The sequence below is a fragment of the Ceratotherium simum genome, chromosome 26, assembly GCF_057802395.1.
Source record: "Ceratotherium simum simum isolate JZ-2026a chromosome 26, ASM5780239v1, whole genome shotgun sequence".
Lineage (NCBI taxonomy): Eukaryota > Metazoa > Chordata > Mammalia > Perissodactyla > Rhinocerotidae > Ceratotherium > Ceratotherium simum.
In genome coordinates, this window is record NC_141925.1 from 409,027 (window position 1) to 436,846 (window position 27,820).

Sequence of the window (27,820 nt, forward strand, 5' to 3'; positions counted from 1 at the left end):
CAGTGCGGGGGGTTCGTTCTGCCTCGTGCTGCTTCCTTTGTCTCTCCCACGACCCTTCCTTGGGAAGTCTGGGCAGAGGGTCCCAGGGTGAGGGTCTGGGTGTGGGGGTGGGTGTGCATGCACGTGAGGGTGCACAGGGCGGGGTGGGCTGAGGACAGGGCCTCAGCCACGAGAACAATGGGCAGCAGGGAGCATGTCCACCTGTCCACCTGTCCGTCTGTCCACCCGTTTGGCTTACCTCACCTGCCTGGCTCCATGTGCCTGCTGGCGCCCCACCATCCCGCAGTCCGCCATGATGGGCTTGGCCGTCAGTCCGAGCACTTTTAGCCACTCCAGGAAGCGGGTCCCTGCTCTTGGCCACTGTGTGGCTGGGAGGGAGAAGCGTGACTCCAGGCTGCAGCTCAGGCTCCCACCGCCGATTGGCTGAGGCGGGGACCAGATGACGGCCTCGAAACCCTATGGTAGCCATGGCAACCAGCCCCTTTAGACACCGCCACCCCCGAGCCACTCCTGACTGCTGGGGGAGCAGGCAGCGCCGCCAGTGGGCCACACCAGGGTCCCCTCGGCGGGTCAGGTCAGGCATGGCTGGATGGCAGCTGCTCCTGCACGCGCTGTTGAGTGTTTTCATGGGTGTGTGTGTTTCACGCATGTCCAGTGTGAGAAGTCCCTGTCCCTCTCTTGGGACATGTCCTAGGCCACTCTTTGCCCTGCCTGATCCTCTGGTAGAGGCAGGAACAGTGTCCTTGCAGCCCATGCTAAGAGGAGGACTTCAGGTCAGGCTTGCCCCAGGGGCTGGAGGCCAGGCCCAGTCTGGTGAGAAGACAATGGGTGAGGGCAGGAGGAGGAAGAGTAGGGGACTCCCCAGCCCCAGGGAGCAGAGCCAAGCTCTCGATCCACCTCAGATCCCAAAGGGCCTGCCAGTTTCATCTCTGCCTGCCAACCCCTCCTCCGCACTCTCATTAGCCTGTTGAACTCACAGACACACTCACAGTCCCCTCCCAAGAGCCTTCAGAGGCCCCAGCATGGCCCTACTGCCCCACAGACCTGGTGTCTCCACCTGGCAGGACTCTGGGACTTCACCACACTAGGCACTCTCCAACCCTGCGGAAACTGGCCACACACATGTGACTGTACCTGCTCTTCCCTTGGCCTGCATCCCCAGGCACCACCAGCCCCTCGGTGAGGCCTTCCCAGATGTCTCAAGACCAGGGCTTCTCAGTGAGAGCACATGCAGCATCACTTCAAGGACTGACCATCCAGGGTGTCGCAGAGCACTGAGTGCCCAGGGCCACCCCACCCCATTTCTGTGACAGTCCCTGGCCTGTCCAAATGCTCCTGGGATCAGCACCACCTGGTCAAGGGTCCCATGAATGCCACCTGAGAGCCTGGGGAGGCCATGTCCCGCTTCCTGGTCCAGGCCCAGCCCACCTGCTGAAGAGCAGATCAAGTAAGAGCAGCAGCAAGGCTGCGAGGAGCAGGTGTGAGCCTCCAGCCCCTGGGGAAGAGGCCGGGGCTGAGGCAGGCCCAGAGGCTGCTGAGGAGGCCACTGCCAAGGCCAGAAGGTCCCAGGAGCCAGGGGGAGCCTGGAACACAGGTCCACAGGGTCGCACATCCAAGGGAACGGGCTCAGGGCAGGCCAGGCCAGGCCCAGAGCCACAGGGTGCAAAGTCTGCTCAGCCAGCCCCCTGGACTTGGTCTCAGATTTTTTGACACTGCCTGGCCCCACCCCAAGCCACCGTCACAGGATAGAGCCCCCAGCCTCAAGGGCTTCCCCTACCCTGCTGGATGCCACCAGCAGACAGGTCTTGCCCAGGGAGACAAGACTGTGTCTTGTGATTGGAGACACAAGCCTGAACCAGCTAGGGGTAGTGGAGAAGGGTCCAGGAGCTGGAACCCCATTTTGGGGCTCATGGTGAGCTGAGGGAGGGCTCCAGCGTGCTGTGGCAGAGGGTGCCAGACAGCTCAGGGCTAGCAGGGGTGGGAGGGAGAGGGGTTGGAGGAAGTCTGGAGCCAGCAGAAGGGTCAAGGGTGCACAGTGGATGGTAAAGGTGGAGGTGAGGTCCAAGCACAGGCCCAGGGAAGGGCGGACAGTGCAGGCAGGTGGACCTCACAGCGGCCCGTCTGCTCCCAGCACCCTGACGGGGCCCAGGACTCCCCTGATCTCTCCACACCCGCCACCCTGCAGCCGGTGCACACCTGAGCAAGACTCAGGTGAGACCCTCAGGGTGAAGGGTCAGGCAGCACTGGGCCGTCCTTCCTGGCCTTGGTCGCCCCACCTCTAGATGGGGTTGATCCTCTCGCCCTTCCTGGGACTCGGGGACATTGGAACGAGACAGTGGACACAACAGGGCCTTGGGACATGATGGTGTTGATGGCCATGCTCTCGTCAAGGACCCCTCCCCAGTCCATAGTCACAGTGATGGTCCACTCTCATGTCCATGGCCCAGCCACAGCCCTGACACTGAAGCTGATTGGTTGGGCTGTTGTCATGAAAACACATGGGCTTAGCCAATCCTAGGACACACAGCAGAGGGAGGGGGCTTGCCCCTGAGGGGTCCTGGAGGGCTGGACCCAGCTGGTAGAGGACAAGGGCGCGGCCTGCTTGCCCACCGTGGGCCAGGGCAGGGCAGCTCCGGCTTCTGCAGGTTTGACCTCGGTCAGTACAAACCCTCTGCCACAACCCAGGGGCCAAGGGGGGATCTGCAGGGTCCCAGCAAGACACAGACACAGCAACCAAGGATGGGCAGAGCTGTGGTCGATGGGAGGAGACGAGGAAGGCAGCTCAGGGCCTAGAGCAGGGGACATAAGCCCAGATGGGCTCCCCCAGCTCAGCTCCTGCTTCTGTGTGCTGCGTGTGGGTGAGGGCAGTCCATGCGTCCTCCTCCTTGTCCTCACCCCGGAAGGTGGAACAGCATGGTGGATCCAGCCTGAAGGGGCCTGGCCCTGGATTATTGTTTTAATTGGGGTGGGGGACAAGTCCGTCATTCACTGAGAGCTTCTTAACCCTTCCTGAGTCAAAGATATTTGTGAGAATTTGATGAAATTGATGCTGCCCCCTACCAGAAAAAGGCTCATGTTTTGGAGATTCAGGGCCAAGGCCACACTCAGACCCCCACCTCAGGCCAGCCTCAGGTTTCGGCGAGATGAGTGACCTGCTGAGGCCATGCTGAGCTCCCCCTACTAGCCAGCAGCACTGGAGGCCAGCCTGGGCCATCCTTGTGGTAACCCCCAGGCCCTGGGGGAAGCAGAGCCACAGGCCGGGATGCGCACATTCTTGCTCAGCCCACCAGTGATGACAGGGAGACCGAGGCATGGGTCCACTCCCTCCCCACTGTGGCCCACAGCAGACCCAGTCCCCACCCTGCTCTGACCACTCACCCTGTGCCAGCCCCAGGTCCCTTGGGGCCCCAGGATTCTGACACATGAACCCTACAGGAGCTGGCAGGAGCCCCTCAACCTGTAGCCTCAGCAGGGGCAGGGAGAGCAGGTGGGCAAGGGGTGACTGAGGGCCAAGGTCAGAGAATGGGGGATGTCCTGGGTGCACACTGCAGGGGGGCCACACGACAGGCCGAGGGGCTGGGAAGGGCATCAGTCTGACTCCGTTCAGGGCTGACATGAAAACCATGCTGTGGACACGAATGTGGGAGAGCTGGCGCATCCAGAACTCCACCGATTGGCTGAAGCCAGGGGCTGTGGTTCGGACAACAGGCTGGGACTTGCTGGCCCACCAGAGTAGGGACAGGAGTGGGCTGGGCATTGTCAGCTTTTGATAAAATTTTTAAAAAAACTGGGCCGGCTCCGTGGCTTAGCGGTTAAGTGCGCGCGCTCTGATGCTGGCAGCCCGGGTTTGGATCCCGGGCGCGCCCCGAGGCACCACATCTCCGTCCAACCCGAGGCCGAGTCCCGCGTACAGCAACTAGAAGGATGTGAACCTACGACATACAACTATCTACTGGGGCTTTGGGGGGAAAAAATGAATAAATAAAATCTTTAAAAAAAAAAAAATTAAAAACTGTTCACCAAGCAGGGATGTTACATGAGGAAACACTGCTGTGCAGGAAGATTCAGCACGCGTGGGGTCCAGAGGTGCCCCGGAGGAGCTGGGGACAGAGACCTCCGGGCACCCCCCCAGGCTGACCCAAGGCAGGCCCCGACCCTCGATGACTTCCTTAGGAGCCCCGGGATCTCCGGGGCCCTAGTTCAGCCATGACCACTGGCTGGCTACAGGCTTCCTCCAGCCTCTGCCTCCAGGGGAGCCCAGCACCCCTCAGACAACTGCCAGGAGCAGGGCAGGTGGACCCCTCCCTGTCCTCCCAGAGACCCAGCTGGGTCTCAACGCTCAGGACTTCCAGATAAGGGCCAGGGAAGAGGCCAAAGCACCCTCAGATCTCAGAGCAGAAAAGGCCTCAGGGTGCCTGGCTTAGTCTCCTCCTGGGAGCCACATGCCCACCCGGGGTGAGGTGTGGGTCAGTCGAGGCAGGGGCACCCAGGTCATGCCCCTGCAGGCCCATGTGGCCTCCACCTCCCGCACAACCGTGACAGGTGGTGCTGTTGGACGCTCCTGACTCAAGGCCTTCCCTGCAAGACGCCGCCGCTGCCACCCAGAGCCGCAGAGGGTGCTCCCGCCCCGAAGGGCACACCAGCACAGACACCCTCCAGTCACTCCCAGAGCCAGGCCACAGCCTCCCTGCCTCTGCTCTGCAAAATGTTCCAGAACAGGCAGAGACGTGCAATGCGAAGTGGGCTCTATTGCAGGATGCCTTCAACTATACTGGACTCTCTCCCAGAGGAAAGAAAAATCAACCTTGGTCACAGTTCAGCTAGCCACCACCACCCGTCTCAGCTGCCTCCCAGGTGTCCGGGGCAGGAGGTGACAGAGTCAAGGACTACGCGGGAGAGCTCCGGTCCTCCAAGTGATGCAGCACACACACGGCCCTGCTCAGACTTTACTCGAGCTGCCCCCAGAGTGTGTGACCCCACCTCAGCGGGGCCTCCGCTGCAGGACGGAGCATGGACCACAGAGGCAGCAAGGAGGCCCCAGGGATCTAGGGATGCTGAGACAAGAGGCCCCCAGGGACCTCCACAAAGCCCTCCCCACCCCAGGAGCTGCACGGCCAGCACACACAATAACAGGTTCACCCACTGCCCACGAGTGGCCAATGCCACCACCACAGGCTCTGTGTCCACGGTGCCAAAGGGCAAGGGGCTGGGCTGAGCCTGGCCATCAGGCCTGGGGCACTACGCGGTCACTTCTCGCTGGTCTCTTCGCACCACCACCGGCTCAGACAGTGCCTCCTGCTGAAGCCGCTTGATCAGCAACTCCACGAAGACCTTGAACAGAGGGACAGGGTCCTACGGGGGAGACAGGATCATGGTGAAGCATTCTGGGGAGGGTGGGAATCCAGCTGCTGCTGGCCAAATACTGAGAGGACCGAGCCCCTCAGGCCTGGCCACAGGGCCAAGCAGGGCTGTTTGCCCCCCCCAGCCCCCAGCCCAGAGGGCAGTGCCCTATCCAAGAGACAGGGACCACCTTCCCTTGGGGACGCGGGGATCAGGCGCCTGCCCCTGGCTTCCCTCCTAGGGGCCCTGTGGTCGCAGATAAACCGAGAGAGGGAATGGTACAGCGGGTGCCGTGTCATGGGTGGGCTCCCTTTCCCGGCAAGCACCACAGGTTCCAGACCCTTCTAGGGGCAGACCCCAAAGGGCTCAACTTGATACAGGGGAGATCCTGGGGGCCAAGGGGACACCAGGCAGCCAAGTAAACCGTCGGTGCCAAGAAGCCAGCTCTTGTCACCAAGTCCTTCTTCTATGAACCTATGAAGCTGGCCAGAGGGAGCAGGGGAGGGTCAGGACCTCGTGGAGAGAGAGCATGCTGGGCACACCCCACAGGACTGTGGCTGCGGCTGGGCAGCCGTGCAGGTGGCTCCTCCCCAAACCCACCTGAGGCAGTGGCCCCTCGTCCAGGCTCCCCCGGGCAGCGCACCGCCCCATCCTGTCTGACTGCTGGTGCTCAGCAGCTGTGCCCGCCAGAGAAGACAGGGTAGCTGGCACTCACACATGCTCACCTTCTCCTCCAGAAGCCTCTGCTTCTCCACAGCCTCCTCCAGCGTCAGGCCGACCCACTCGGCCTCCGCCTCCTGGACGACAAACTCCTGGGCAGGCAGAGACAGGGCACGCAGTGAGGCCAGGGGCGGCTGACCAGGGGGCCCACGGGTGCAGGAGGCAGAAGCCGAAGCCCTCACCTTGTACTTGTCGTAGATGGCCGCCCTCCTCTCAGGGTCGTCCGGGTGCAGCTGAGGGTCCCGTCGGGCAAGCCGCAGCAGCATCCCTCGCTTCAGGTCCATCCCGAACTTGGAGCACAAATCTTCCTTCGGGGTCTAGCAGGAGGCTACGCATGGGACCAGGTGCTGCCGGCGGGGCCCGCCTACCCTACCAGCCACCTCACCTGGCTCCTCCCCAGCCCAGCAGAGCACGTCAGGCCAGGGAGGCAGCCCAACACCCAGACCAGAACAGAGGATGGGCCAAGGACAGGGAATGCGGCAGCTGTGCTTACTCGGGCCGGAGGGTGAGACAACTGCCCACAGACGCTCCTCTGGGCAGAAAGCCCCCACTGAGGCTTTCTGGAAAGGGGCATGTTCCCATTTGCATTTCACTGGTGACTATCCACCTCCACTATGGCGCTGTTCTGGCCTCCCTTGAGTCTCTGACCAGCCACGAGACCCCACTGTGTGTTGCCACTTGCCTTGAGGATGTAGAAGTCAAACCCATAGGCCTCATCGATGAGGTCCAGGGTCCGCATGGTCACGGTCACGGTGAACTTTGTGTCCAGGATCTCACTGTAGAGCTCGCGCTGGAACAGCTGTGGCTTCCACACCTTCTTTACCCTCTTCGAGAGCTGAGGGAGCAAGAGACATTGTGAGAAGCTGCTGCTTCTCCCGACAGACCCGAGGGAGGCCCAGGGCACTTCCTGAGACTCAGGATGTGGAGCTGGCTGTCCACCCAGAGGTCAGCTTCTCCCCAGCTGGCATGACACCCCCAGACCTTGCCCAGGCTGCTGGTGTGTGTTCCAGACACTCCAGACACACAACCCTAACTCCATGGTTCACGGGTCAGCACACTCCAAACCAGCGGCCAAGGGACCAAAGGCAAAGGGACACAAGCCTCCGCTACAGGAGAGCAGCCCCTCCAGGTTTCCCACCAGAGGCAGCACAGCGTGGGGACAGATGGGAGACCTGCTGCCAGGTGAGTCTCCAGCCTTCCTAAGTGTGATTAAGAGGTGGGAGCACCAGCCTTGTAGGTGTCATGAGAAGTAGGCAAACTCTGGCAAGTCAAGCTGACAGGTGACCACAGACCTCATGCCCCCCACCTCCTTTCAACACACAGGCCTCCTCCCCAACCTCACACTTGATCTGGGCCGCCACCCCAGGGCCCTTGCACTTGCTGTTCCTGTGGCCCACCACATCTAGGATACCCAGTTGGTTTTACAAGTAGTAGTGTTTGCCACATTGTAACTTCACTCATTAGAATTCTTCTTGGATAGAAGTGTCTCCACCAGACTGTAAGTCCCCAGGGCCGGTCGGCACCCCTTTTGCTCTCCAGGCACCTCGGGAGCCCAGCACAGAGCCCAGAGCAGCAAAGCCCGGGAAGTCCCCCTGAAGCCTGCCGCGCTAACCAACCTTGTCGTTGTTGACGTATCTGTGGCCCAGGATCCAGCCCTCACCGCCCCAGAGCCCCCGCTGGGACTCCGCGGGGTAGTGAATCGGAATGGGCACGTCCTCCACGCGCTCCCGCTGCCCGTTCTTGGGGTTGATCTTGAACTTGGCCCCGTGCGGCCTGTAGTGCACGGGAGCGGGCGTGCGCGCCTCCTCCAGGGAGCGCAGGTAGTGGCGGGGCAGGCGCGCGCAGATGCCCTCCCGCAGCCGGAGCTGCTGCCACAGGCGGACGGGGACCTTGTGCAGGGGCATCGGGGCAGCCTGGGGAGCAGGGGGCCGTCACGCCGCCGCCCCCCGGACCTCGCGAGGACCCGAACCCGACCTCGACCCCGGCCCGACACAGACCTGACACCGGTCAGACCCCCGTGCGGACCCGACCTCGACCTGATCCCGGCCAGACCCCCCGCGCGGCCCCGACCCCGACCTGACCCCCGACCCCAACCCGACCCCAGCCGGGCCCCCCGCGCAGCCCAGGCCCCAACCCCCGGCCCAATCCCCGACTCCGACCCTGACCTCCGCGCGGCCCCGACTCGGGCCCGATCCCTGACCCCGATGCCCCCGCGCGGCCCAGACCCGGGCTGTGCCTCCTACCTCCGGGAGCTCCCAGCCCCGCCGGAACAGGAAATCGCGCCGCGGCGCCGTGCCCTCCCCCCGCGGCTGACTGGCTGCAAAGCCCGTCCGTCTGCCCTCGCCCCGCCCCTTCCGGTCCTCGGGGACCCTGAACGCCGCCGGGCGCCGTCGGCGACAGCGGCGGGAGTCCCGCGGGCGGTAGCCCGGGGTCGGGCTTGCCATCCGCGGTCTCACCAGCCCTTCTTCCCAAGGAGTGCAGAAACAGTGTAGAAACTCGTTCGCGTGGAAATATTACTGTAGAATATTAAATTCACCAATTACAGCGAAATCAGAGCTACAGAAAAATAGATCTTAATGTCTTAAAAATTTTTACCCTAAAAAACACCATATATAAATGTTTCCCCTTTACAAGCCTAGAGAATGCTCGAGTGGCCAAGTGCAGGGTGACTGGGGGTGGGGGAGGCCTCCAGGGAGGGGACACCCTGGACAAGACCCAGAAGGGAAGCCCCAGGGCCAGAAGGTGGGAGGGCCGAGTGTCCCGGACCCTGGGCTTCGGCGACCCCAGCTGACCCCGTCCGCACCCCTCACACTGACAGCAGCCCCCTGTACTCTGGCCATGGGGAGGGGAGGGCATGGCTTCTCCTCTTACCCTACTTCCCCTACAGAGGAGGGAGAAAGTCCCCTCCCCAAACATGTGGTGGGCCAGTGCAGGGTGGCAGCCATCACCTCTGCTCCTGGAAACAACTCAAGAGGATGCTCCCCAGACAAGGGCCCAGGAACCCAGGGTGGGTGGGGACACAGAGCTGGGGCAGGGTGTGCCCCGTGGTGCTAGCACCCCTGGGAAGCTCTTCTCAGAGGCCTGCAGCTCCAAATCTGAGAGCCAAAGGGAGGGGAGGGGCAAAGTACGACAGCCAGAAGCCAGCCTCCCCCATGCCACTCATGACAGTTGGCCCCTTCATCTGTCCCCCAGTGCCCATCAGTTTTCTAGTGACTGTGGTCACCTCTCCCCACAGCAACTGGGTGAGGCAGGGGGTATCCTCATGCCCAAGACAGACTGGCATTCAGGGGCACACAGCATCAGAGAGCCGGGGATGCAAGGAGGGCACAGCCCACAGCCTCAGCGGCAGCGGCCCATGGGAGGTGGGCAGGCCTCCCCTGCTCCCGACTCTCACATCACAGCCTCTCAGAGGAACAGGGCAATGGGGAAACCTTTCTCCACATCTCCAACCATCCCCAGGCCAGCAGAACAGAGGCTGCCTTACACAGTACCTGTGGTCAGTCTCTAGGCAGCCAGACCTAGGCTGCCTGGAGCCACTGCAGATACCAGCTAGGACCTGCAGAGGGACTGAGTCAACCAGCTGGCACAAGGGAGTTGGGGGAGTGTGGTCCTCTCCTTGGGAGGAGGAAGCACAATGGTGTGCAGGGCAATTTTATTCAGTTGGAAATCGATCTGGACAGGGTCCCTCTCTCTTGGTCCTGCCCCTGCCTAGAGAGGTCATCATCAAAGCCACAGGTGTCCCTGAGCTGGCCACATCAGGTCACCGTGTACAGCTCCTCCCGGTGGTTCTTGCAGATCTGATAGTGGCAGGTGAGCTTCTTAGAGCAGACCCAGGGCTCGGCGTGCTTGTCACGCGGCGGCAGTAGGAACACTGCGCTCCCTGCCAGCAGCATGTGCCAGATGCTGTGGGTGTAGTAATAGTTGTCACTGGTGATCATGCAGGTGTAGATGGCGATGGCCACAGTGGCCATGGAGATGCCAGGCAGGAGGTAGAAGACCCAACGCTGCCAAGAGGTGGGGTAGCAGTGGCGCCGGTGCCCACAGCGGTACACCTAGAGGAAACCACCACAGGAGCATTGGCACAGGGGGCTGCAGCCACAGCTCCCAGGGGTCCACCCAGGAACATGGCCAGCATGAGGGGCCAGGCTCTCTCCTCCCAGAGCAGGGGTCCGAGAGCGCACACTCTCTTATCCCAATCCCAGGGGAGGGGGTCTGGGCAGGAGCGCTGGCCTGCCCAGCTCCTTACCCACATGGTGACCATGACCACAAAGGCAAAGAGGCAAGGCCCCAGCATGTTCCAGACACCCCTGCGGTCCAGCTGCAGGGACATGGCGAAGACCAGCGTGCCCAGGAGAAACAGAACCTGGGCAAGACACAGGGATGATTGCAGGTCTGTGATGTCTGTGATTGCACAAGGTCCAGCAGGAGCAGGTGGCCTGGGCATGCCAGTCATCTTGCTGTCCCCCACTGCTCCCAGCACCTTGGCCCACCCCTCGGAGCTGCTGGCACACTCTGTCTTGCTCTGCCAGCTGGGAGGGGGGTGCCACTCGTCCAGCTCCTGCAGTGTCTGGACCCCTCACTCCCAGTGACCCATCCACAGGTGAATTTCCAAGGCAAGTAGTTGACCAGGCAGGGCACCAGGGCACACGTCTCCATCGGCCAGGCCCGGCTGTGGCAGAAAAGTCCCCAAGGTGTCCTTGGCACCAGGGACTCCAGGAGCATGGCTGGGAGGTCTGGCCTAGGGTTGGGGCCCCAGGAAAGAGACAGAACAGGGGCCTCACCTAACCCTGCCCACCATCTTCCTTGCCTGGCATCCTCCAGCAGCCAGCACAGTCCCGCCACAGCTGGCAGCGGCTTCTTCCCGCGGGCAACTGGTCATTATGAGAGACGGGAGGTCTCTAAGGGCAGCAACCAGACCCTCTTTCTGGTCTCTCCCTCGACATGCTTCACGCAAGGGCCTCTGCTCCCCCAGAGCCCAGACCCGGGGTGTCAGGGGGTCACTCACGTATTTCAGGGCTGCCTTCAGTCGTGCCATGCAGAGAATGGTGACCCAGATGGACACTCCAGAGCCCAGGAAGTCACAGTACTGCAGGGTGTCGTAGCTGAGGATGCACAGCACGGCCTCCCCTGGCTGGTCGCAGGCGTGGTAGAACTGCGGGGTTGGGGATGGTGAGCAGAGGCCCAGACCTCCCCCCAGTACCCGCGGGAGCGGGGAGGCCTACCGTGGAGAAGAACATGGTGTAGGCGTAGACGGAGGCCTCCACTAGGAGGGAGCGGTGCACGGAGATGGCGATGGGAGCCAGGAACACGAGGTTGCTGAGGGTGAGCAGGAGCGCAGCCACTCTCTGCTGGGCCACGGTCTGTGCGGTGCTGTTGTCCGTGCAGCTCCACCCACGCCAGCCTGTGGACTGACACAACACTGAGGGGGCCAGGCTTGGGGGGAGCACTTCTGAACCTCAGGGCCCACCCCTCACCCAGGGTGTGCAGAGAAGCCCCTTCCTCACCCAGGAGCAGGCTGGGACAGGCCGGGACAGGTGTGGGCAGGTGTGGAGCTCGTGTGGGTAGGTGTAGGCTGGTGTGGGCAGGTGTAGACAGGTATGGGGCAGGCGTGGGCAGGTATAGGCAAGTGTGAGAGGGGTGAGGGTAGGTGTGGACAGTTGTAGGGCACGTGTGGACAACTGAGGGTAGGTGTGGGCAAATGTGGGCCAAGTGTAGACAGGCATGGGGCAGGTGTGCACAGCTGTGGGCAGGTGTGGGTGGGGGAGGCCAAGATCAGGAGGCAGTACCGTCTCTGGGGGTGCTTCTGTGGGCCCACGTGGGGAATTGGTAGGCATAGTAGGAGTGGGGAGGAGGCATCAGCCCATGCTCTGTGGGGCGCTCTCCAGTCTCAGCAGAGCTGAGATGGACTCCCAGAGGAAGGCAGAGGGCTGAGAAGCCAAGGGCAGGAGTGTCCGGAGGCCTCTGGGCCTGGCCCTCACCTGCCTTGCAGCTGCAGCCCGCATACAAGTAGCCGTGTCTGCGCAGCAGAAGACACTGGCCGTAAGGTCCACAGTCGTTCAGGCAGGGCACCAAGTACAAGGTGGTCTCCACGAGGACGGAGGCCTTCTCACATTCCCTGCGGGGAAGGAGCCACAGGAAGGCTGGCTGCTGAGGTCTGCTGGCCAGTACCCCGCCAGTGCTCCCACAGGCTCTTGGACATGTGAACCCAGAATTGAGGCCCCCAGGCTCTGAGCCCTGAAGGACAGGAGCTGTGAGCTCTGCCGAGGCCAAGATGCCCCTTCCCCCTTGCCCTGCCCTGAGTCCCAGTCTGTCTAGGGCTGTGTCCTGGCCCCATCCCCCTCCTTGTGTCCTGGCTCACTGCCTCGGGAGGGTTGGCCAGGTAGAGAAGGGGAATCCCTCGTAACTTCCCGGGAGGGCAGCTGACCCTGCGTGGCTTGCAGGAAGCTGGTCACTCCCAAACTAGGATGAGGGCAGCCCCGTCCACGGTCCTGAAAGCAGTGATTTCCCCCACCCGGTCCAGCTGGCAGCCCCAGGTGGCCTCTGGCCCAGCCCCTAAGTTGACTCACTCAGGACGCTCTGGGCACAAGAGCTGCAGGGAGAGGTACCAATTGTCTGCCTCTGGGTAGGGGATGATGAGGGTGGCATTGCGAGACGAGGCGCTCAGAGACAGGGGATAGCCCTGGAAGAAGGCTGCGGGGGAGGGCAAGGCTTGGTCAGGGGCCACCAGTGTGGCTGGCCGGGGTCACTTGGCCAGACGCTGCCCGCCCATACCTGTGGTGCAGTTAAGCGAAGTGTTGAAGCTGAGGAAGGGCGAGGCGGCGTTGACGCAGACCACTACCCAGGTGTTGTTGGCAAGCACACTCTGGAAGGAGAGCCACACAGCGTCAGCCCAGGCCTGCGGCCGCCCAGAGAGGCAGGACTGGCGTCCACCCCACATTCCCACTCAGTGTGGTACTGGGCGCCGTTCTCTGTGCTCACACTGGCCCAGGGCCCCCCTGGGACCCTCCCCTCCAGGCCTGGGGACATCCAGCTCTGAGCTCACTGCAGCCCCGCTTCCTCAGCCACAGCCCTGGGCCTGCCGACAGGGACCTGCTGCCCTGTAGAGCAGGCCTCACATTCTGCGAATGGAGCCCCTCTTCTGACCCAAGGCCTGCTGGGGTCACTTTGTTGCCTGAAAGGCCACCCAGACCCAGCCTCCGTGCCAAAGTCAGAGCAGGAGGGCCTGAGCAGCATCACTCAGCCCAGGCCGATCTGAGCCCTGAGCTCTGAGCTCTAAGCCCTGAGCCGAGCCACAGGGCGGTCCCAGACAAAGGTACCTTGTTGGCCCATAGGGAGATGGTGAGGGAGCCTCCACTGTCCATGCCCATGTTGAGGTGCAGCCGCATGACTGAGGGCATGTCCGACTGCACCAGCACCCAGTCCCTGTCCAAGGGCCGGAAGCGCACAGACACCACGTCCATGTCTTCCCTCATGACCGGGTAGCTCATGAGGCAGAAGGGGCCACCGCCCAGCACGCTTTTCCCGCCCAGATCCTGGTAGCTGGGGCTCGGGGAAAGCAGACCAGTGGAGGTGTTGCAGCTCTGGTTCAGGCTGCCCTGCAGAAGGTGCTGGAAGTTCCCACTCCACGGCCTGCAGGCTGTCAGGAGGACAAGGGGCTCAGCTGGAGGGAGGCCTGGGGGTCAAGGGCAGGGGCAGAGCCACCCCCACTCTGCCCTCCCCATGCAGCCCACCTGTGAGGGCAGCTACAGTGCTGAAAGCCACCGACAGATGGGGCCCCGCCAGGCTCTTGGCTGTCACTTGCAGCCATCGGTCCCAGGGTGGTGAGGGCAGCAGCAGGCGGCAGGCCTGGGTGGGGCCAGTGCAGGTGAGCACCTTCTGGAAATTGCTGGGCAGGGTGGCCGAGCCCACGGTGAGGCGCACAGGGCAGCCCAGGCTCCCGTTGGACACACAGCCCTGTAGCTCCAGCCGCAGCTCCTGGGTGTACTTGGGGACAAAGATTCTGCAGGCAGAGGGACTTTGCTCAGGCTCTGTGGCTTCCACCAATGCCCCCCATCATTCACACTCAGGGTAGTGGCCAAAGAGGGCTGAGCATCTGGCCCCACTTCCCAGCACCACCCCGAGACCCAGGCCCCAGCTTTCTCATCTGCAGGGTGAGGACAGCGGTACCACCCACTCCACCAAACCCAGAGGCTGGGCCTCCCCCTGGGCCCCACTCACTTGAGGTAGCTGGGGTGGGAGAGGAGGGTCTGCGGAAGGGGCACGTCGGGCTCCAGGACGGAGACCTCAACCACCCGTACAACCAGCATGTCAGGCTGGAAGACGTAGGCACAGGTGGGAACAAAGCCCTGGGGGAGAAAAGAAAGCAGGTGCGGGGGGTCAGGACCAGAGTCAGGCCTGTGGGGGGCAGGACCAGGGAGCCCAGGCGTGGGGGGCAGGGCTGCAGAGCCTAGAGCAAGCTCTGCCCTGAGAAGGTGAATTCGTGCACCAATGGGTCCTGCCACCCATCCTTGGAAGGCAGCCCTCCTCACCTTCACCTCAATCTTCTGGGATGAGGGGGGTAGGTGGGCGACCACAAACCAGTCCCCCGGTGCTGGGTGGGAGATGTTGACGGAGGCGTTGCTCTGTAGCATCTTGATGAGGAAGGAGGGCTGCATGGAGGTGTTGGCGGGGAAGCTGGTGCCCAGTGGGTTGATGACTGGAGGGGCGCCGTAGCGGAAGTACCTGGAGGCGGGAGAGCAGGGCAGGTGTCAGGCGTGGGCCCTGGGCCAGGCTCGGGCGGCGGGCAGGTGGGTGGGCACCTACACGGTGATCTCCACATTGGTGCACGTGGGGCCGCTGCCCTGGGACACTTGGAGCAGCCAGCGCAGCAGTACGGTGTCTGGGGGCACCCGGAAATGGAAGAGTCTGGCGCTGCCATACCAGCTGTAGAAAGATAGCTTCTGCGGGGACTGCGAGAACTGCTCGGATACCAGCCTGAAGTCTGTGGGGAGAAAGCACCGTCAGCCAGGCCAGGGGTGCCCGAGACACCCACCTCCACATGGTGGGCAGAGGGAGAAATTCGGAGGCCCTTCTGCTCTGGCATGACCCCAGAGAGAAAGGACGAGGGGAGCCATGGTGGGCAGGTCTGGAGCCCCTGGGATGCCCAGCACACCAACTTTGACCTTGGCAAAGGTGACTGTCCCCCTCCAGCCCCTGGCAGTTGTCTCTGGCTACTGGTTCCACTTGACAGGCGAGGGGTCATGTCTGGAGGCTGGCTGCCTGCTCAGGCCCATGATGACTTGGGACATGGCAGGACCTGAGCCTGAGACCTCCTCACCTGGAGAGGTGGCAAGCAGAGACCCTGGGGGGAGGGGACTTCAGGCTGGAAGCCTGGCCAGTCATGAGGACAAGGGGGCAGCTGACCCCCATGCTCCAGTGGGCACATGCCCATGCAGAGGGGCACAGGGACGAGGCAGGGGCCCACAGCAGACAAACTGCCCGTGGCTCCAGCCCGGGGATCCTGCATGCCCCAGTCCTGGGGGCAGCTCTCAGGCCCCCACCTTCATGGCTCCCCAGCTCCCCTGCCCTCCATACTCCAAAAGTTTCCCCTGGCTGATCATTCCCTGTCATGCTGGCCTTTCCTGGACCAGCTCTGAGGGTCTTCTGGGACTCAGTCGAGGCCTGAGCCTCCGCCCTGGATTAGGCCCCTCCTGGGAGTGTCCACTGAACAGGACACAACCCCACTGGAGCATGTGTCCGGGTCCCAAAGTGCAATTACCTGCCCCATGAGTGGGTGGGTGAGGTGCCCACCCGGGACTTCCCTCTTGGGACCCCTACAAAACAGCACATCCTAGGTGCTCTCTGTGCCCCCAGGGGTGGCCAACCAGGCCTGGGCTCTGGCCACGAGGTACCTGGGCTGGATGGCAGGGAGCCCAGCCCCAGTGCCAGCTCAGGCCTCCTGCCCCATGTGACCGTGGGTGTCCCTTTCCCTCTTTGGGTTCCAGCTTCCTTGTGAGTTGGCTGAGGTGGAGCACCTCCCTTTGGGTGCCCCTCCCTTCAAGGTTAATGGATGTTAAAGTGCTCCCAGAAGAAATGCACAGTGTGGCCTCACTCCCTCTGAGCTAGGTGCCTCCCTCTGCCCCACTGGGAGAGTGGCTGGCTCACAGCACCCTGGCGGCAGGCCCAGTGCCCCTCCAGGTGAGCCAGGTGAGCAGGTAAGGGAGCCACATGAGCTGGCTCTCCTGCCAGCCTCCTGACCCTCGCATGGAGGCACCTTGAGAAAAGATAACAACACACTCGCAGAGCCAGTCTGAGCTCCAGGGGAGCCGGGCATGGGGGCTGGGCAGGGGTAGGCTCCATGCAGGATGCATTCCAGACTTTCCAGGTGTCTGCTGGCCACGGGGTCCCACACACCAGGCTGTGGCCTGAGTGCTCGGAGGCTAGGAGCCACTGAACTAGCACAAACTTTCCTAAGGCTGCTGCAGCACCTGGACAACATGATGACAAGGGCCCAAAAACCTAAAAGAGCCCCCGCCCCACCTCAGGACCATGGGGCCTTCGAGACACAGCCAGCCACAAGGTACCTGGGCTGGATGGCAGGCATCCAGCCTCTGGATGGCGCCAGGCAGGAGAGGTCACGCTGCAGTGTGCACCCCTGACTGAAAGGGGCAAGGCCTTCTGGCCCCTCGCAGCCCTGGAGTAACCAGCCTGAGGACACAGCTGGTAGCTGTGAAGCTTCAGCAGGTGCACAAGAGATAAGAGACCTGCTCAAGGTCACCCTAAGACCCAATGGTCCTTCACTCCCAGGGTGACACAGCCCCTCCAGCACCCCCACTCCAGCTCTGCAGCTCAACCTCCCCACCCAAGAAGCCCACACTGTTATCTTGGTGAACGTACCCAGCCATTAGCACATCAGTCTGAGCAGGAAGGAGGTCACACTCTGGTATCAGGGAGCACCAGCCACGTGCACTCCCACCCTGCCTACAGCCCCCTCCAAAAACACAGGGTTGGGGGGAGGAGAGAGAAAGTCCCTGAGCCTGTCCTGGAAACTCGAGTGAGGGCACCCTGTCCCATACCCTCCAAACCAGGACAGGCACCCAGTGCAGGGACCCTGTCCACAGACCCACACAGCTGCCTGCCCCTCAACAGGCCTGGGAGGTGGGGGCTACCCCAGGTTTCCTATCTCCATATAACTCCCACCAGTGACCCCTCACCCAGCCCTGACCCCCAGGATGGAGAAAAAGGAGAAAGTAAGGGTCTCGGTATCCAAGGGACCAATTTAAGCAGGAGCCGATCTCGGGGACACTGCCTTTCATTTCAAGCTGTGCCAAGCTCAGAAACCAGAGGCACAGCCCTCAAAGAAACAGGAGCTTGGAGGACCAAGATTTCGGAGAAGGGGGGTAGGGCTGGGAGCCGGGAAGTGGAGGGAGCAAGCCCCAGGCATGTGGGATGAGCTGTCCCCTGCCCAGGGGGACATCTGGGCCAGGCCAGCCTGCTAGCCTGGCCACATGGCCCCCAGGGAGTCCCAGGCCACAGGAGTCAGGAGGTTACTAGGCACCTGAGGTATTCCAGCCCAGCCCCAGGCAGAACCCCCAGGAGCAGCCCCTCCTGGTCTAGCCACCTCCTTGTGCCTCAGTCCTGGTAGGCACTCTCCCGGAGCAGAGACACAAAGGGAGGCCAGGAAGTTCCCCACACTGCAGAAGTGCCCGTTGCCTCAGAACCACCCTGGCCTCCAGACTCCTCAGGGCACCTGGGAGTCTAGCCTCCAAGAAGAAAGGCCAGCTCTGAAAGTGACAGCACCAGGGCTGGTGGTCACTGTGGGAGGGGTGGAGACATGGCACCCTCCTGGGCCCCTACTCCAGGATCTAAGCAACTTGCTTCCAGTTCTGCCCCTCTCCCAGACCAGGCAGGAGCCCTGGAATCTCACTGCCCTACCCCTTTTCCCAGCGGGCCTGAAGCTCGAGTCCCAACTGAGTCCTCCCTGGCCCCTCTGCCTCCACGTCCCGGCGGGCGAGGGTCCTGCCCGACCTGAACGCGTTGGGAGGAGGAGGAGGGAAGGGAGGGCACGCTCCAAGGGGCTGGTCTGGCCGATCCCGGCCCTGGGGACAGAGGAGGGATCGCGGGCGTCCTTTCTCCCCCAACCGTTCGGATCCCTGGCGACTCGCAAGGGGCTGCCCTGTGCCCCCAGCCCGGGGTGGGGACCAGGGCCCCGCGTCCGCGCCCGATGAACGCACAGGTGCCCCCAGGTGAGTCACAATCCCGGCCCCGCCCCCCGGCCGCTCTCCCCACTGCCCCCCAGCCTGCGCCCCCGGGATGGCGCCCGCCGGTCCGCGCTTGCTCACCGCCCTTCCTGCTGTCGCCGGCGGCGCCAGGCGGGGGCCGAGCGAGCAGCAGCAGCAGCAGCAGCGGCCCCGCCACTGCCACCGCCACCGCCGCGCCCCCAGTCCCGGTCCCAGCCCGGCCCATGGCTCCGCGTTCGGCCCGGCACTACCCGGACCGCGTCCCCGGCCGCCCGCCGCCGCCGCCGCCCGGGCAGCCCCCGCTGCCACTGCGGCCCCCGCCGCCGCCGCCTCTGCCCCGGGCTCCCATGGTCCCGACGGGTCTCAGCAGCCGGCGCCCCGGGCACTTCCGCCTGCGAGGCCCCGCCCCGCCGAGAGCCGGGCCGGAGAAGGGCGCAGGGCGCAGGGGCCGCGGAGCTTGGGGCACCGGGGCGCGCGGGGACCTGGGTCGGAAAGAGGACGCGGGGCGTGGGGCGGCGCGGGCGAGGGTGACATGGGGACGGAGGGGGTGAGCGAGGAAAATGGGTCGCAGGGAGGTCGCGGACTGAGGTGGAACGCTGCCCGGCGACCGCGAGCGCGGATGGGAGGAATGCAGGGCGGGATAAGATGGAAGGTCATGTGGTACGCGCGGGGGACGTGGGACGAGGGTAATGGGGGCGGAGGGGTGGATCGGGACTGAGTGGGGCGCGCGAGTGACGTGGGATCGAGGGGGAATGGGGGGCGGAGGGGTGGCGCGGGACCGAGTGGGGCGCGCGGGGGACGTGGGACCGAGAATAATGGGGAGCAGAGGGGTGGTGCCGGACCGAGTGGGGCGCGCGGGGGTCGTGCAACCAAGGGGGAATGGGGGCGTGAATTGGAACGCGCGGAAGATCGGAGGCGGCGGGGGACACACAAAGCGCCCCAAATGCTCCTGGAGGCACTGGGAGGGTCCACGGGACGCATCTGTGAGTTCACTGCATCGTGGGCGCGGCGCCGCGGGATGAGGCGCGCCCCCACCACCCCGCCAGTCCTGAAGGAGTTCCCGCCTCGCCATAGGCCTCTCCCCAGGCCGAGCCTCCCGCTCCGCCACACCACAAAGCCGCTACGAGTGTGTGTACAAACACACTTTTCCGGAAAGATGAAAAGGCTCCTTGTACACGTGGGAATTTCGTGCACCATGAGGGGGCGATTCACGTCGGCGAGCTGGACCGACTCCCCACCCTCTACAACGGGGTAAAGGCCAAACGGATTAAGAGTTTAAGCCTAAAAAGGACACGGTAAAGGGACTGGAAGAAAACTTGGGGGGACTTTTTCAGAGTCTTGGGGAAGCGAAGGCTTTACTAAATGGAACCCAAAACCCAGAGGATTTTAGAAGCAAGACTGAGAAATTCAATTAGGTGAAAATCAATGCTTTCTGCACAGCAAACTTCAGAGGCAAAGTCAAAACACAGGGAGGACATGCCTGCAACTCATACCACAAAGGGCCAATCTCAATAAGATCAATAATAAAGAGTTCAATAATAAAGAGCTTTTACAAATCAATAAGAAAAGACCCACTCTCCAGTAGACCCAAGCAGATTCCTGGGGAGGATCTGCAAGGGAAAAGGAAGAGGTTCCAACCTCCCTCCCTAGAGAAATGCAAATTGAAAAGTACGGAGATGCCTTTTCTTTCACATAACACATCTGCAAAGATCAAGAAGTTTGATCACGGAGATGCCTTTTCTTTCACATAACACATCTGCAAAGATCAAAAAGTTTGATCACGCTGAAAGGGCGAGATTGTGGGCCAGCAGCCATGTTTCTGTTTAGTGAGCAGTGGTCCAGCTGAGCCTGCCAGAAGCCTCTAGACTCGGCGAGCACACAACATTGACTGGGTCACGCAGCGCTGTGCCTTTTCCCCACAGAGACGGTCACTGAAGTGTGAGACTGCATCTCAGTGCAGCACACACCCAGAGGGTAGTCATTCGAGGATGGGGCATCCCAGTCGTGGGCACCCACACCGTGATTCAAATACGGGGACACAGTGCAGCTGTAAAAGGGAAACCAGGGGGCTTGGTGTACCAACTGGGAATGGTCTACCTGATGTGGCTGTAGCTGAAAAAGGAAAGGGCAGAACAGTGTGTTCAGAAAGCTACCATTTTTGTAGAAAAAATTAAAAATCATTTTATTTGCATGCGTCGAAGGCATGGAAGGACTGGAATCACCCGGCAGCAGGCTGCGCTGACCTGGGGGAGGGAACCAGGTGACTGAGGATGCGGGGAGGGGGCTACACCTGTTTGTACCTTTAGAACTTTGTACCACTGGGGTGGGGTTGAGGAGGGTTTACAGGAGGGGAGGGAGGAGAAGCTGACCCAGCAGCCCTAGGCCACTGAAGGCTAGGGAAGTGGGGGTGGAGGGTGAGGCCTAGGGAGGAAGGAGGCCGGGATGTGAAGCCATAAAAGAGACCCTTTGTCCTCTGGAATCCAGGCAGCAGGGGCCTCCTGAGGTTCTGGTTCTCAATTTAAAGGGACAGGGGTTAATTTGGATTTTGCTGAACTGTGATTTTAGTGCACTGTGCTGACCCAGATCATGCTGGGGACAGCAGTTGTGATCAGCACTGGGGACTGTTCCATCTAAGACCCATCCCCTGCCCCAGGCTGAGCTGAGGTCCCCACCAGCTCTGGTCACTCCCGGGGCCTCCCCTGAGTGCGTGGTTCCTGTGCCCCAAGTTCCCACCAGGTAGGGGTGGGACAGTAGACAACTTCCCCATCCCCTCATCCCCCACCCTGCTCCCGCCCGCCCCCCCCCCACGGCTCCATCTGGGGCTGGTGAACTTGTCAATGGACAGGGAACCCCGGACTGGAGTTCGGCCACCTCTGCTTAGTAACAGCATTAGCAGTGGAAAGAACCCAGAACCCACCTTGAGCGCCTTGTTTTGAAGGGGAGAAACTGAGGCCCAGAGACGGAGGGCCCTGTCCAGAGGGACTTGCATACACACAGTTCTGTATTCCACCTCACACCATACAGAAAACTGAATTCCAACTAGATCAGATGGTCACCTGTGAGGAATAAACTGATAAAAATATTAAAAGGAAACTTAGAACACATCCCTTAGAATACAGAGATGGTAAAGAATTTAAGCAAGATGGACAGGAAACTGGGGAACCATGAAGCAAAAGTTACTTATTAAGTATAAAAAGTGTGAGAGTAAAAAGCAGGATAGAAGCCATCAATAAAATCAAAAAAGAAATGCGAGACAATATGTGCTATGCATATGATAAAGGATTAATATACTTAAGATAGAAAGGAAATTTACACACTGAAAAAAAGACAAGGTAAAAGAAAAATAGACACAGGGTATGTAATGGCACTTTACAGGAGAAGATGAGAACAGATGCAAATGGCCTGCCATGTGTGAAATGTTCCTCGATTGCACTAGTGGTCAAATCATCTTAATACATGTTAAAACAATTTAAGACACCCCATAAGCAGCACATGTGGCCCTTTCAGGACGCAGGTAACAGGCACCTCACGATTTGCTGGTAGGAATGTGAACTGCCTCACCCTCTGAAGGTGACTGTGGCGACATTAAAATGTGATGGGAAACACAGGCCCCAAGGGCAGATACACAGGGGTGCTGGCTGCACAAATGTTAGTAGTTGCAGAAACTTGGGGTGGGTGAATAAATGATGACATAGATATGCTACGAGTTGTTTTTTTTTTTACAGTTTTATTTATTTATTTTGTGTGTGTGTGTGAGGAAGATCAGCCCTGAGCTAACATCCATGCTAATCCTCCTCTTTTTGCTGAGGAAGACCGACTCTGAGCTAACATCTATTGCCAATCCTCCTCCTTTTTTTTTCCCCAAAGCTCCAGTAGATAGTTGTATGTCATAGTTGCACATCCTTCTAGTTGCTGCATGTGGGACGCCGCCTCAGCATGGCCGGACAAGCGGTGCGTTGGTGCGCGCCCGGGATCCGAACCCGGGCTGCCAGTAGCAGAGCACGCGCACTTAACCGCTAAGCCACGGGGCCAGCCCCTAAAGTGGTTTTTAAAAAAAGAAAAGATGGGCTGGCCCTGTGGCTTGGTGGTTAAGTGCGCGCGCCGCAATGCTGGTGGCCCAGGTTCGGATCCCGGGTGCGCATCGAGGCACCACTTCTCCGTCCATCCTGAGGCTGAGTCCCACATACAGCAACTAGAAGGATGTTCAGCTATGACATACAACTATCTACTGGGGCTTTGGGGGGAATAAATAAAATCTTTAAAAAAAAAAAAAAAAAAAAGAAAAGAAATGCTAACAGGAGCTCTCTAAGAAAGGAGAATCATACCAGATGAAAATTCAGATCTTCAGGAAGAAATAAAGAGTATAGGAAATTATAACTTTTTTTTTTGATGAGGAAGATTGGCCCTGAGCTAACATCTGTGCCCATCTTCCTTTATTTTGTATATGGGATGCCACAACAGCATGGCTTGAGCAGTGCCTAGGTCTGTGCCCAGGCTCTGAACCTGCAAACCCCCCAGGCCAGAGCACGCAAACTTAATCACTACACCACCAGACCGGTCCCAGGAAATTATAACGTTTGTGTACATTTATATATAGGAGATTTGGGAAAAAATGACTACAGTTTAGGAGGACAATTATAGTATACAGGACGGGGGAAGGAGAAAATGGACCTGTATTTTTGCAAGATTCCTGCATTTTACATGGAGTGGTATGATATTAATTCTAAATAGTCTGTGAAAAGTTAAGGATGTAGTTACAATCCCTAGAGCAAGCAGTATAAATATAATTCAGAGGTATACCTAAAAAACCAATAGACAATTAAAATGGAATTTTAAAATATTCATTTAATCCAAAAGAAGCAGGAAAGGAAAAAAAGAAAGCAAATCAGGGGCCAGCCCAGTGGCGCAAGCAGTTAAGTGCGCGCGCTCCGCTGTGGCGGCCCAGGGTTCGCCGGTTCGGATCCCCGGCACGCACCGACGCACGGCTTGTCAAGCCATGCTGTGGCGGCGTCCCATATAAAGTGGAGGAAGATGGGCATGGATGTTAGCCCAGGGCCAGTCTTCCTCAGCAAAAATAGAGGAGGATTGGCAGATGTTAGCCCAGGGCTGATATTCCTCACACACAAAAAAAAGAAAGCAAATCAGAGGGGGCAAGCAGAAAACAAATAGTAAACTGGAAGACCTAAATCCAACTATATCCATAATTACATTAAATGTTAATGGACTAAACACCCTAATGAAAAGTCAGAGATTGTCAGACTGGATTTAAAGAAAAGCAAGACCCGGGGCTGGCCCTGTGGCTTAGTGGTTAGGTGTGCACGCTCCACTGCTGGCGGCCTGGGTTCGGATCCCTGGTGCGCACTGATGCACCGCTTCTCCGGCCATGCTGAGGCCGTGTCCCACATACAGCAACTAGAAGGATGTGCAACTATGACATACAACTATCTACTGGGGCTTTGGGGGAAAAATAAATAAATAAATAAAATTATAAAAAATAAAAATAAAAAAAATAAAGAAAAGCAAGACCCAACTACCTAGAAATGATTCATTTCAGATATAAAGACACAGATGGTTTGAAAGTAAATGGATGGACAAAGGTGTACTACACAATAATAAGCATGAGACACCAGAGTGCCTATATTTCTATCAGATAAAGTAGACTTGAAGACAAAGAGCATTCCCAAAAATATTTCATAACGATAACATTTCATAACAATAAAAGGGTCAATTCATAAGGGGGAAATAAATGTGTATGCACCTCTTTTTTTTTTTTTTAATAATTTTATTTATTTATTTATCCCCCAAAGCCCCAGTAGATAGTTGTATGTCATAGCTGCACATCCTTCTAGTTGCTGTATGTGGGACATGGCCTCAGCATGGCCGGAGAAGCAGTGTGTTGGTGCACGCCCGGGATCCGAACCCGGGCCGCCAGCAGCGCAGCGCACGCACTTAACCGCTAGGCCACGGGGCCGGCCCCTGCACCTCTTAAAAGAGGTTCAAAATACATAAAGTAAAAATTGACAGAATTAAGGAAACTGGCATTTCCACATGATCAGAATAGGAGATTTTGACAACCCTCTCACAGCAGTTGATGGAACAAACTAGAGAAAAAAATCAGTAAAGACACAGATTATTTGAATGATAGTGTCAACCACCTTGAAGTAATTATGTCTATAGAATACTGCATCCAGCTACTGCAGAGTGGACGTTCTTTTCAAGTGCACGTGGTTTGTTTCCCAAGATAGATCATATACTAGGCCATAAAACAATTCTTGATAAATTTAAAAGAATTGAAGTGATAGAGAATATGTTCTCTGACCACAATGGAATTAAATTAGAAATCCGTAAGATATCGGAGAAATAGTAATAAGATATCTAGAAATAGTAAAAAGCAGACTTGAGAGCTCCTCCTGGCTCCTGGCTTGCAGGTGACGAGGAACACACAGTGTTGAAGCCCCAGGCCTGACTCTGAATGAGACTCACCTCCTCTTATGCATGACGGAAACTTCTATGTTTATCCAAAGGAGGCACAAGTTTAAAAACATCTGGGAGACCCCAATGTAGGGCAATGCCCCCATTACACTGATGAGGAAATGAGGCCAACAGCAGCAGGGCTGGGACAGAATCTGGTCCTCCTGGGCCACCCCTCCTCCCACCCTGCAGGGCAGGGTCTCTCCAAGCCCACTGCACAGGACCACCTAGTAGATCCACAGGAATGTTCCAGAAATCCAAGGCTGTGCTCATCCCTAATTTCCATTCCATCTCATCCTCAGTCAGGCTCTGGGGCTCTCAGAGTGCTGACACCCCAGGACTGAAACCAGACAAGCCAAGCCTTGAAAGCAGGGAGCCGCCGGGAAGAGAGCTGGATAGAGGGAGCCCAGACACAGTCCCAGCTCTGGCCTCTGAGGGGCAGTACAGCCCCACGGACCATCAGAGCAACTGAATGCCAGTACTGGCATGCTGGTGAGACCACTCACGCCTCCATTGTTGGTCTTTGTATTAGTTATCTACTGCCGCGTAACAAAATACCCCAAAATTTATTGGCCTAAAACAACAGACATTTATTATCTCACGGTTTCTGCAGGGCAGGAATCTGGGTGGGGCTTCTCTGGGTGGTTCTGACTCAAGGTCTCTCACAGGCTGTAGTCAAGGTGTCAGCAGAGCTGCGGGAACCTCAAGGCTTGGTTCGGGCAGGATCTGCTTCATGTATGTGGCTGTTGGCAGGCCTCAAGTCCTCACCAGCTGTTGGCCAGAGACATCAGTTCCTTGTCACATGGACCTCTCCACAGGGCTGCTCACAACATGGCCACTGGCTTCTCCTGGAGTGAGGGCCCCAAGGCAGAGAGAGAAAGAAGGAGGCAGAAGCAGCTAGAGTCTTGGTACCAGATCTCGACAGTGACCTTCCGTCTCTCCTGCTGCATTCTGTCTGTTAGGAGCAGTCACTGGGTACAGCCCACCCTCAAGGGGAGAGGGTTGCATAAGGGTGTGAATTGGGTTGTTTTTCGGTTGTTGAATCCTAAGAGTTCTTTTTAAATTCTTCATACTAGACCCGTATCAGATATATGATTTGAAAATATTTTCTCCCATTCTGTAGCTTGTCTTTTCACTTTCTTGATAATTGCAAGCTGTTTACCACAGCGAGTTTTGTCAATTGAAATTCTCACTAGCAGCGTATAAGTTTCAATGGTCCTCTCCTTGTTAATACTTGGAATTTTCAGACTGAGGTTTTATTTGCATTTCTCTGATTCCTCTTGAGACTGAGCAACTTTGCAAGTGTTTATCGGCTGTTCAGATTTCCTTTTTGGAGAAGTGAATCTTCAAGTATTCGTCTGCTGTCCTGTTAGGTCATTGGTCTTTTACTCGTTGATTTCTAGTAATGGGACTCTAGACCTGTATAATTTTTGGTGATGGAAACATTCTTTCCCATTCTGTGACTTGTATTTTTCTTTCTTCATGGTCTATGCGTGTTTTTAAATAGATTTTATTTTTTAGAGAAGTTTTAGGTTCACAGCAAAATTGAGCAGAAAGTACAGACAGTTCCCTTATACCCCCTGCCCCCAAACACCACAGCCTCCTCCACTATCAACATCCTGCACCAGATTGTGTGGTACATTTGACACAACAGACGAAGCAACACTGACGCTATCATTAGCCAAAGTCCATAGTTTACATTAGGGTTCACTCTTGGTGTGGTACATTCTGGATTTGACAAATGTATACTGACATGTATCCACCATTACAGTATCATACAGAGTAGTTTTGCTGCCCTTCAAGTCCTCTGTGCTCCACCTATTCATCCCTCCCTCTCCCCCAACCCCTAAGAACCACTGATCTTTTTACTGTCTCTATAGTGTTGCCTTTTCCAGAATGTCCTATAGTTGGAATCATACAGTATGTAGCCTTTTCAGATTGGCTTCTCTCACTTAGCAATATGCATTTGAGTTTCCTGTATGTCATTTCATATCTTGATAGCTTATTTCTTTTTTTTAATAATTTTATTTATTTATTTTTTTCCCCCAAAGCCCCAGTAGATAGTTGTATGTCATAGCTGCACATCCTTCTAGTTGCTGTATGATAGCTTATTTCTTTTTAGCACTGAATAGTATCCCACTGTATGGACGGACCACAGTTAATTTATCCATTCACCTACCGCAGAGTATCTTGGTTGGTTCTTGGTTTTGGCAATTATGAATAAAGCTGCTATAAATATTCGTGTGCAGATTTTTGTGTGGACATAGGTTTTTAACTCATTTGAGTAAATGCCAAGCAGCGTGATTGCTGGATCGCATGCTAAGAGTATGTTTAGTTTTCTAAGAAACTGCCAAACTGTCTTCCAAAGTGGCTGTACCATTTTGTATTCCCACCGGCGATGAATGAGGGTTTCTGTTGCGCCATATCTTTGCCAGCATTTAGTGTTGTCAGTGTTTTGAATTTTGGCCATTTTCATATCTTCATGATGTTTTTAATGAAGTTCTTAATTTTAATGTAGTTGAATTTGTCAATTTTTTCTTTTATGATTAGTACTTGTTGTGCCTCAAGAAATTCTTTACCACAGAAGGTCGTGAATATATTTTCCTATCTTCTAAAAGCTTTATAGATTTGTCTTTCATATTTAGGTCTTTAATCTGCCTGAAATTTATTTCTATGTGTGTAAGATTAGGTCTTTCTTTTTTCTTTTTTTTTCTGTATAGATATCCTCTGACCCGGCACTATTTATTGGGAAGTCTGTTTCCCCACTGATCTGCAGTGGCTCCTGGATCATACATTAGGTGCTCATACGGGTATGTGTCACCTTTGGGCTCTGTACCCTGTTCCATTGGTCCATTGTCAACACCCAGGCCATGCATAGAATTATTACAGCTACACAACGAGGATTGAGACCTGGCAGAATGAGCCCTCTCACCTTCATCTTCTTCGGAGGGTCTAGGTATTTTGGCCCTTTGCATTTCTACATTATATTTTGAGGGCTTGTCAAGACCATAAAACAATCCTGTTGGGACATTGATTGGGATTTCAGTGCATCTGAGGGTCAGGGGATGCAG

General features: G+C 57.9%; 2 protein-coding genes across 4 annotated transcripts; both read right to left on the bottom strand.

Annotated features, from left to right (window-relative positions):
* Positions 1 to 4,728: 4,728 nt before the first annotated feature.
* On the bottom strand, positions 4,729 to 8,302 carry MRPL28 (mitochondrial ribosomal protein L28). The gene is made up of 6 exons (XM_087449274.1): positions 8,226 to 8,302; positions 7,677 to 7,973; positions 6,743 to 6,895; positions 6,243 to 6,377; positions 6,066 to 6,152; positions 4,729 to 5,352 (listed from the first exon to the last, which is right to left on the bottom strand). Exons 2-6 carry the CDS (start codon positions 7,962 to 7,964, stop codon positions 5,239 to 5,241), a joined length of 777 nt encoding a protein of 258 aa, XP_087305400.1. The 5' UTR covers positions 7,965 to 7,973; positions 8,226 to 8,302; the 3' UTR covers positions 4,729 to 5,238.
* A 253-nt stretch (positions 8,303 to 8,555) lies between these two features.
* Positions 8,556 to 18,602, bottom strand: PGAP6 (post-GPI attachment to proteins 6). Of its 3 annotated transcripts, XM_087449273.1 has the most exons (14): positions 18,381 to 18,602; positions 18,033 to 18,137; positions 14,863 to 15,040; positions 14,589 to 14,781; positions 14,278 to 14,405; positions 13,791 to 14,059; positions 13,377 to 13,696; positions 12,832 to 12,922; positions 12,627 to 12,750; positions 12,039 to 12,175; positions 11,283 to 11,461; positions 11,066 to 11,212; positions 10,307 to 10,423; positions 8,556 to 10,112 (listed from the first exon to the last, which is right to left on the bottom strand). In XM_087449273.1, exons 1-14 carry the CDS (start codon positions 18,502 to 18,504, stop codon positions 9,816 to 9,818), a joined length of 2,409 nt encoding a protein of 802 aa, XP_087305399.1. In that variant the 5' UTR covers positions 18,505 to 18,602; the 3' UTR covers positions 8,556 to 9,815. The 3 variants fall into 3 exon arrangements, with proteins under 3 accessions (XP_087305399.1, XP_014648905.2, XP_087305398.1); XM_014793419.2 differs by lacking the exon at positions 18,033 to 18,137 and having other exon boundaries at positions 18,381 to 18,601; XM_087449272.1 differs by lacking the exons at positions 10,307 to 10,423; positions 18,033 to 18,137 and having other exon boundaries at positions 18,381 to 18,601.
* Between the last annotated feature and the right edge of the window lie 9,218 nt (positions 18,603 to 27,820).

Coding starts and splice junctions, on each gene's coding strand:
- MRPL28 (XM_087449274.1), bottom strand. CDS start 7,964: ATGCCCCTGCACAAGGTCCCCGTCCGCCTGTGGCAGCAGCTCCGGCTG. Junction 6,153..6,242: donor CCATCTACGACAAGTACAAG/GTGAGGGCTTCG, acceptor CTGCCTGCCCAG/GAGTTTGTCGTCCAGGAGGC. Junction 5,353..6,065: donor AGAGGCTTCTGGAGGAGAAG/GTGAGCATGTGT, acceptor TCTCCCCCGTAG/GACCCTGTCCCTCTGTTCAA.
- PGAP6 (XM_087449273.1), bottom strand. CDS start 18,504: ATGGGCCGGGCTGGGACCGGGACTGGGGGCGCGGCGGTGGCGGTGGCA. Junction 14,782..14,862: donor ACCAATGTGGAGATCACCGT/GTAGGTGCCCAC, acceptor TCCCGCCTCCAG/GTACTTCCGCTACGGCGCCC. Junction 10,113..10,306: donor TGGTCATGGTCACCATGTGG/GTAAGGAGCTGG, acceptor GGTTTCCTCTAG/GTGTACCGCTGTGGGCACCG.